A 9,611-nucleotide genomic window follows, 5' to 3' on the forward strand; every position below is an offset into this window, starting at 1 on the left:
GCCTCCATCTAGAAACCTACATCATAAGCATAAAAGTAGTAGTAAACTCTTGTTAGATTCAAAAATACCTCTTGGAATGCCTTAAAAGACTTTTATCACATTCAAGACCACATAAAAACTCATAGAACCCTAATGCAGAAAACAAGGAAGAAGATTCTTTAACTTCCTTCCCTCTATTGACAAACCAAATTTCAAATACAACACTAAGCATGCAAGCAAGTACTAAATCACATCTAAATTAGTAATAAATTTAAAATTAGAGGAAACACGAAAGAAACCCCATACATATAGTATTAGAATCCGTGCAACAATTAATAGCGAAAAATAGAAAAAAAATGAGAAAAAAGAACATGCAAATTTAACGTGGTTCGACTAATTGCCTACGTCCACGAGAACAAAGAAAGAGGATTTTCACTATGTATCAAATTAGGGTTACATAAAAGGGTATTTATACTAATCTTTATGAATGAAATTCCAAAAATACCTCTGAACCATACCGCCGGGGACCTTCCAACCTATCATTCGCCCACAACAATAAAAATATAAGCTTGAATGACAAATGTATCGCTCCAGCATTTGCCATTTTTTCTTCATATGTCTTTCACTCAAATATGAGTCACATACTATAATATATAGCGATTAAAGGGTGTGTCTTCCTCGTGATAGTGGTGAATACCAATCTCAAAAGAATGGGCTAAAAAAATGAAAAGTTTTTATAAAGAACTCCAAGCAAAACATTAGTGCACACTAAAAGCCATTTGAAAAGTGACAAGCCCCGTAATCGAGTAGTCCTTATCCAATCAATATTTGCATATTTCATAAAATAACAAATTACACACCTTCACATATCATAATAGATGATGGGAAAGTGTAAGGCATGTTAGATGGTTCAACACAAATGTCTTGAATGTTTGTCATACCATGATCGGTCATGTGTCTATGACCCATATGCACTAAGAGTACAAGTTAATATCACCCTTGTAAAGGTTATTTTTATTCTGACTACCAAACACGTTTATTGTATTTCTAAAAGCGAACAGAAATGGGCTGCCAATTCCACACCCCTTCATCCGCAGAAGCGGCTCTATAAAAAATGGGAACACATCATTGGGCTGGTGGCCCACTAACCCAACACCTTGATGATGAACCCTTTCCTAGGGCAATCAAGGGCAACTCGTGATACTAGACAATGCGTTCAAGGTTTCCAATAGCCCAATAAAAAGTAAATCCATCATCCATGATCACAAGCTGTTGCAGTTGGATGTGAAGCCCGTTGTTCAGCACCAACCGGGCCCACGCGCCGCTCCATCTGAAATGAAACCCATGCACACATCATCCGCTTATCATTACCCTCAACTGCTGCCACTTCATCATCCTAAATACACCGCCATACCAGCTGAGTAGACTGAATTTTCCTAATTGTACCGCACTGCCCTCTCATGATGACGTGGCGACACGTGGTTGGATGTCACTACCAAACCCTACGTTAAAGGTCGACAGCGGAGAAGAGCCGAAACAGATAGGGAAAACGGAGAGACAACTTCCGGGTTTACCCCGCTATCAGGGCTTTTATTTACCAAAATGGCCCTGCTCGCCTATGGCAATGAAAAGTGAATTGGCGATAACGCCCTCCACAACCCGTGAATTTGATATCAACGGGGAGTGGATAAAGCCAGATGGACATGCCCCTCGCGACCCAAGGTTTCAATGTGGTCAACAAGTCAACCAACTCCACCTAACTCAATACCGAAACTACCCCTCAGTTTTTTCTCTATAAGCTCCAAGTCCTCGTTCGACTCTTTTCAATTCTGGTGTTGTGTGTGGCTTCGGTTTCTCGAATCTCTACCATTTCGTTTGATGCTTTGTGGAGCTCGATCTCCGGAAGATCTTCGATAATGGAACGGATCGTCGGCGGAAAGTACAAGCTAGGGCGCAAGATCGGCAGCGGATCGTTCGGTGAAATTTATCTCGGTCAGTTCCCGATTCGGTGTTTCTTCCTTCGATTCTGTTCGCTTTCGTTGATGTTTGCTCATGTGGAAGATTTGATCTTTTTGCAGCTACGCACGTCGATACGTTTGAGATCGTAGCTGTGAAGATTGTGAGTCTCAAATTTATTGTTCAGAATTAGTAGATCGTGATCTGATTTTGAATTCCTTTTTTTTGTTTCCCTCAAATTTTCGGTTCTTAGTCTCATATGTTGCCAATTTCTGCATATAAGTATGAATTGGTTGGCACTTTGCCGTTGATTTTTTGTTGATGTAATTGCTGGTGTGGAAGCACGAAACTTCTTATCAATTATTTATTTGGGGGCTTTTGGTTCACAGGAGAACAGTAAGACAAAGCATCCACAACTGCTTTATGAAGCAAAGTTATACAATCTTCTTCAAGGAGGAAGTATGAGTCGCTTCACTTCATAGAATGATTAATATGTGTACATGGTGCATGTGAGATGTTTATTTCTTTTGTTGTTCATTGTTCTTGAATTTGTGACCTTTTTAGGTGGAATTCCTGGAATAAGATGGTCTGGGATAGATGGCGATGACAATATCCTAGTTCTTGATTTGCTTGGGCCTAGTCTTGAAGATCTGTTTGTGTATTGTGGGAGGAAGTTCTCCTTGAAGACAGTCTTAATGTTGGCTGATCAAATGGTAAAGCATTTTTCTGTAGCAAGAAACTTAGTTTACATAAAAGTTGTCAGAAAGTATTTCATGTCCAGTACTACATCTTGGTCTCATAAATGCGTCTGCCAGAATTCCACTTGATTGTTGAATAGCTGATTCATGCTCCCTTTTTTAGATTACAAGAATCGAATATGTGCACTCTAAAGGATTTTTACATAGAGATATCAAGCCCGACAACTTCCTCATGGGTCTGGGTCGTAAAGCAAATCAGGTGACGTCTTGAAATGCCTTATTTCCTTGTTACTTGGACACATGTTATTTTCTTTGGTATTTCTTCTTATACTTTGTCAGCATTCTTGTATTATGCTCATCAGGTTTACATTATAGATTTTGGGCTTGCTAAAAGGTATCGGGACTCTACAACAAATCGCCATATTCCTTACAGGTATCTCACCTGTAAATTTTGTTGTGGTTGAGCTTGCCTCCCTTGCCTGATGTTGGCTGTTTTTCTGGGTCTTTAACTTTTGTGCAAATCTTCAATAGGGAGGCTCACTAGCTAATTCTTGCGAGTTTGCACTTCTCTCTCATTGCCAACATTAACAGTAACTTTTGTGGAAACCAATACAGGGAGAATAAGAACTTAACTGGAACTGCACGTTATGCAAGTTGCAATACACATCTTGGAATCGGTAAGTGAAGAGATCTTCTATTTAGTGAGTTTAATTGTAGTTAGCATCAATTTGCCTCACTCTGATGTCTTGTTCATAGAGCAAAGCCGGAGGGATGATTTGGAGTCGCTTGGATATGTACTTCTATATTTTTTAAGAGGAAGGTATGCCATTTCTGTTCCCAAGCGAGTTTGTTCACTGGTACATTTTGAAGGAAGTATGATTTGTGATAGCCATTAGTACTTTCAGTGGCCTATTTTAGTTGTGTTTTAAAACTAAAAATAATCATCAAGGTGTTATTGATCTTTAAACAAGTACCTCTCTTTCAATCTCCAAAACGTTCCCATTTAGCTCCCACATAGAAAGCAAGTATATCTGTTAAACAACAAATTTCTTGGTATTTCAAAATAGCAAATAATTTTAATTAAGATAGATACTTATCATGATAACTTATCACTAAGTTGCCTTTCAAATTCCCTTTTGTCTTGACTGGATTTAGAAGAGGCAGATTCCTCTCTGTGGTTGTTTTATGGCTATTTCATGAATCATTAGAAATTCTTAATCTAGTGTGGTATCTGCAGAGGATTGGGATATTAGGACCAGATGGTTTGGTTTATGTTAATAGATGTTTGTTATAGTTTTTTTATTGATTAAAAATTTCCTGGATACAGCCTTCCATGGCAGGGTTTAAAGGCTGCCACAAAGAAGCAAAAGTATGACAAAATATGTGAGAAGAAGTTATCAACTCCAATTGAGGTGTGTCTACGTCTTATGGTATATGATGGAAAATTTTCTCTTGTGGTTTGGCTTGGCTTAAATAATTTTATTTTTTTTCCCTTGAAGGTTCTGTGTAAATCTCATCCAGTGGAATTTGCATCATACTTCCATTATTGCCACTCGTTGACATTTGATCAGCGACCTGATTATGGATTCTTAAAGCGTCTTTTCCGTGACTTGTTTACTCGAGAAGGTATTAGCAGACAAATTATTATTAGCTCTATTTTTAAGTTTCTTCATCTTTGTATAAATCAGTCAACCTCAAATTTAGCATGCTCCATTCCATTTTGGTGGCTTGATGTTCACTTTGATTGTGAATCTGATAAACATATGCCATATGTTCACAATGTTGCTGCCTAGAAACATCAGAATGAGATGTTTGATTCTGGTTGATATCTCAAGACTCCTTGCAGCTGAACATGGTTAAAAAAAGAACACAGTTTAAAAGAAATAAAGGAAAATCTTACTCGACCGTGTATTTCAGCAATTTTTTTTTAATGTCTGCCTTGTTATACAGGTATTTGTTGGCCATGTTATAGCTGGTTCAAAACAGAATTCAATTCCTGATTTTTTTCCTGAGCTCCTGAACCAGTGATATTTTGTTGTTAATGGATAGCTGATGGCATTTGCAACTTTATTTGTTATTCTGTATCTGAACTTTGAATTCATTTTTCTTTTTTGGCAGGATATGAATTTGATTACATATTTGATTGGACAATCCTGAAGTACCAGCAAACCCAGAAGAGTAGAACTCAACCTCAATTATCTGTTCGTATCTCCACTATTTGGCTCTGCTTTTACTTTTACATTGAATCACTTCTAGGATTATTTGTGTTATAGCTTGTAGTTATATTTGGTACTAGCAAGCTACCCTTACAAATAATTTTAAAGCACTCTTCATATTGTTCATGATTCTGACAATGATCAATATCCAAATTTTACAGCCAGCAGCTGGAGGGAGCAGCAGCCGAGCAATGGCAATGGATGTGGATAGGCATCAAGGTTAGACATCGCCAATGCACTTTATAATCTAATTTTGTTATAACTGCAATAATTCGAGATTACTTCCTGTTGGGAAGCCCAAATGCATAAGGGGTATGATAAATCGACGCTGAAGAGGCATGACTTCTGATTTATTATTTTTGATAGGCCAAAAAAAGTCCTGTCCCTCTAGTGCACTACATCCTGAGCTCTTTGGTTAGAATTGTTTAGACTGAGCAAAGACTGATCGTCATTAAGTTACAAATTGGAAAGTAATTTCCTGATATCCATTATTATAATTGCAGGGGGCATTAATGCTTCTTATTCAGCTGAGGCTACAGAGCGCATTAGATCAAGCAATGCTGCTGCTAGTTCTGGCATACGCATGCAATTTAAGTCAACAGGCAAAAATTTGAGTTCTGAGAGTCCGGCTGAGAAGAATGTAAGTCATTTTATTTTGTTCCCACTTGAAAAAAAAAATGAAAAACAATTTTAGGCTACTACTATTGTAGATACTCTTGTCTTGTGCAAATGATTTTTCATCAATTGAAGTCTTTTTCTGCTTACTGTTATTTTTTTATGCAACTCCTTTGCATCTTTGATGCCATTTTGTAACCATTGATTTCAGACTGCAAAAATTTGCACATATTCTCTTCAAATAGATCACTGTTGGTTTAAAGTTTTTCCCTGCAGATTGTGAGCGATGCACACATGCCATCTACTTCATTTTCTCTTGCTGGTTTTTCAAAAAGAAATGCTCCAAAACCCATGTTACCAACTGAAACAACAAACACTGCACACCATGGACATACCAACAAAATTGGTCCTTCAAGCAGCTGGATTTCATCTCTACAGCGTATTTCTTCTTCCAAGTGATCAATGTGGTAATTATCTGGTCTATACTTGTCTGGGAGTAGATTCTTTCTAATTTGTAGTTGTACAAGCACATGTCAGTGAGTATTGTTTGACTAAATATTGCTCTTTTTTCAGCTATAGGTTTGGTTGAGACTTGAGAAGATCACAGTGACACATCTGTGGAGACTGCAAATGTTTTGTGAATTGAATTGCATTAGTTCCTCCTTGGGTTCCAGATTGCATGATATTTTTCTTAAGGTGACTACAAACACATTGGTTGATCCTAAAAACAGCCACTCAAAGCCTGGTTCCTGTGCCGTATATAGATGTCCCAAATTACTCACAACTATCTTGTATTTATGGTTTTATGTAACATTAATGATATGTGAAGTATTTTTCCACCATTCTTCTGTCAATAGATCATACAATCTCCTTGGTGCCATATGATTGATGGCATTTGTTTTTGTCATTTGATTCATGGTTGAGTTGCTCTTGTAATCTTTCTGCTTTATTTCTCTTGGATCAGAGCATTTGCTATGTGCCAGGAACATTTCTAAACTACAATATGATAGGGTTTTGCTCCTAGATGACATGCTTTTGCATATATACCATCTGTCAAATACAGGCATAACATGTCATGCATGTTATTGCTAATATCAAAAGCTTAAACCTTAGAACTATTTTTGTTGACTGTTTTTTTCCATATGACCAATTTCTCCCTCCAGGAAATGTTATATGACCAGTCCAAATGCAGAACGCAATCCCATATGAAATGATCAAGTCAAATGAACACACCCACCTCAGAAATTTGACTTCACATGAAGGAAAGATTGTGGCTCTGAGTTTCCAAATTTTGAGATTGTAGGAATGTTGAAGGTAGTTAGTGAGCATATACTGATTCATATTTGAGATGGCTAGGTCTTAAAAGTTTTATGTGGGTCCTATGATATCTCATATCATGATGTATTGCATCCCATTCATTGCTTCCCTTTTGAAAATGCATGTGCCCAACTGATTTGTTTTGTGAGAAACCCTAGATATGTTTTTAGATTTCCTCAAAAAACTTACATTTTCTGGTTTTGTTGCTTCAAACTGCTTTTTGTATTTTTCATTTTCAAGTTGCCTTTACTAATGATCTCTTGATTTGATATTAAGCTTTTTAAAATATAGCATGAACAATATTAAGTAGGACTGCATGGTTTAATCCAAGATCACATTTTCTTTTTAGATGGTCCTTCTTGAAAATTGTTGACTAATCTCTAGCCTTATTATGAGTTCATACTTTGCAACTTGCAGGATTTATGTTTTTTCTGCAGCAGGGTCAGATGAGTGGAATCAGGCTGGAAATAACTTTTAAGGATGGTCCCTGAAAATCATGAGTCATCTGCCTCTGCTGCTGCCACTTCTGGTTGGTGAAAAGGACCTCTATTGGCCGACTAGGTACAAGGTGAAAGGGAGACCTTGATCTTTATGGCATTTGTGGGTTTACACAGATTACTTCATCATGCTCCCAGTACAGCTAAGTTTCCCAATTAAATTCTATGTAATGATTTTTCTCCCACCTGGAAAATGTGCTGCTGGGCATCCATGATAATGATTAAAACTAAAGTGAACAGGCTGGAATGCTGGCAAAGTCGAGCCAGCAAATACTAGTTGCTTCCACATCTTGTTTATTCTGCAAAGAGGGTATATTGATTGGGTTAAAAGTATTTTCTATTCTGGTTGATAATGACTGCACAAAAGTGGTTGTTCTGCGGGATTTGATCACCTCTGCAAAGCACACTATATGCTGGAAGGTTGGTGTACAATTGGTAGCAGCATAGGCACAATCAGGGTATCCAAATAATTGCACTGTAGTTCTCTGTTGCTGTGTGGCAATGCCATTGCTCTCTTTAGTGGCTTTTTAATGTCTAAGTTGCCAGGTATGCCATGAATCTGGGACTGGTTACTGAAAATTCCTGGAGCTACTTATTTTTTACTTGTGTTTTGGTAGATCTGGCAGGTGATTCTGCTGATTTTTAACCCCATCATGGCAGTGATTGCACTCAATGATGTTGGTTCAGTTGTTTAAGGCTTTCAGAAATGTGATCGTCTTTGAACCTTGTTATGCTGCTATTCTACTTGGGATTGCTTCTGATGAGGCTAGCGCCCAACATTAAGAGAGAATTAATGAATGTAGAATGAGTGGTTCCAGAGGCCATATGATATAAGACCTGAGTTATTTTGTTGGTGATGTATCCCTGGGGTTCCATTTATGTGCCTTGACCAGATGCCCACAACAGAAATGCCTGGGAAGATCAGTGGTGGCAAATGGTACAGAGCTCATCTGACTTTTTCTTGAAGTTGCAGATTTTAATTTAACCCCACCTAAATATTTTATTACTGTTGCTTGAATCTTTCTATGTGCCATCGGTCGGTCGTTCTAGTAATCTAATTTCTTGGATCTGGAAAGGAATGAAAATCATGTTTTATTGGCATTGGTGTTGTGATGTGATGTGGCTTAGGTCGGGAGATTTGCATCATGCAAACCTCCTTGGGCTGTCTACATCAAATTAGTTGGGCTGATATAGATCAATAGCAGCTGGAATAAAAAAATTAATCAATGTTGGTTTCTCGGTGTTCAATGGTTTGTTTACTGTTAAATAGCAATGATATGAATCTTCACTGTAGCCCATGCTAAAGTTCCAAAATGAGCTGGAAACCCTCGCAGAGACGGCAGACTGTCCTTAAGGCGCATTGATGACCTGTTACTTTGCCATCTTAGCCTCTAGTTCGGTGGCAATGTGCCTCTCCTAAGTCTTATCCTTTTAGTCATATATATATATAAGAGCCCACTCTCAAGGCCTAGTTATATCTTTAATGAAAGCTTATGAATTAGTTGTGGGGATGCAAGCAGTTGTTTTCTGATGCTCATGGACTCCTTCATCTCGCCTTTTCTATTTGGGTCTTGGACAGAAAAGCTTAATGGATAGCTTTTAGTTCTTGATAAAGTCATTTTTACACTTTAGATTTTAAAATGTCAATGTAAGAAAAGAAAGAAAAAGAACAAAGAGCCATTGAAAATTATGCGAGAGTGAGCCACACTTGTCTAATTTGGGCCAATAGGATTTTGACAATAGTGAAGTTACAGTTACAGCGAGATGTGACAAAAGAGCAATTATAGTTGAGATGCGTTTCTCTCTAAATCCCTCAGAACTCTCACAACTTCATCCAGCACAACCCCAGGCTTTCCACTGTCGACTCCAACCATCTGCGCCAATACCTCGAGCTTTTTCCTCACTCTCTTCTCCTTCAGCACATCATCCACACTGCTCTCCTCATCTGAGGGGGTTTCAATCGCAGCCATAGCAGCACCATCCTTTATATGCTGACGCATAGACTCCGCATCAGACTTCACCTCGTATTCTTCATCAGATATATCAGACTTTGCACCTCCCCCAAGTGTCTGCACGACAAAAGAATTGGTTTTGGTTCCTCCAGCCCTTGCTATCTGAAGGGCATCCACAGCCACACGCTTCATGTACTCGAAATTTCCAAAGTGGGCTTCTTTCGGATAGAATGCCGTGACAGAGCTGTGTGAATGATCGAAGAACACGTAACGGTGATCCTCGCCGGGTAACAACTCCATCTTCTCTGACTTTCTTCCAGCTTCCTCCATCGCTCTGTGTTTGTGGTGAAAGAAAACAAATCCTATAATGGGTTTATAAGC

The 9,611-nt window shown here is 38.3% G+C and overlaps 1 protein-coding gene across 4 annotated transcripts; it reads left to right on the forward strand.

Moving 5' to 3' along the window:
* The first annotated feature begins 1,800 nt into the window (after positions 1 to 1,800).
* Positions 1,801 to 8,379, forward strand: LOC117925746 (casein kinase 1-like protein 3). Of its 4 annotated transcripts, XR_004653024.1 has the most exons (17): positions 1,802 to 1,971; positions 2,058 to 2,098; positions 2,325 to 2,394; positions 2,500 to 2,648; positions 2,797 to 2,892; positions 2,996 to 3,066; positions 3,249 to 3,310; positions 3,390 to 3,453; positions 3,961 to 4,045; positions 4,133 to 4,259; positions 4,752 to 4,834; positions 5,011 to 5,068; positions 5,353 to 5,489; positions 5,741 to 5,931; positions 6,038 to 6,160; positions 6,628 to 6,778; positions 7,199 to 8,379. XR_004653024.1 is itself a non-coding variant. In XM_034844851.1 (15 exons), the coding sequence occupies exons 1-14, from the start codon at positions 1,896 to 1,898 to the stop codon at positions 5,921 to 5,923; spliced, it is 1,302 nt and encodes a 433-aa protein (XP_034700742.1). In that variant the 5' UTR covers positions 1,802 to 1,895; the 3' UTR covers positions 5,924 to 5,931; positions 6,038 to 6,487. The 4 variants fall into 4 exon arrangements, 2 of the variants coding, with proteins under 2 accessions (XP_034700743.1, XP_034700742.1); XR_004653023.1 differs by lacking the exon at positions 6,628 to 6,778; XM_034844851.1 differs by lacking the exons at positions 6,628 to 6,778; positions 7,199 to 8,379 and having other exon boundaries at positions 6,038 to 6,487.
* The last annotated feature ends 1,232 nt before the right edge of the window (positions 8,380 to 9,611 follow it).

Source organism: Vitis riparia, chromosome 11, assembly GCF_004353265.1.
Source record: "Vitis riparia cultivar Riparia Gloire de Montpellier isolate 1030 chromosome 11, EGFV_Vit.rip_1.0, whole genome shotgun sequence".
Lineage (NCBI taxonomy): Eukaryota > Viridiplantae > Streptophyta > Magnoliopsida > Vitales > Vitaceae > Vitis > Vitis riparia.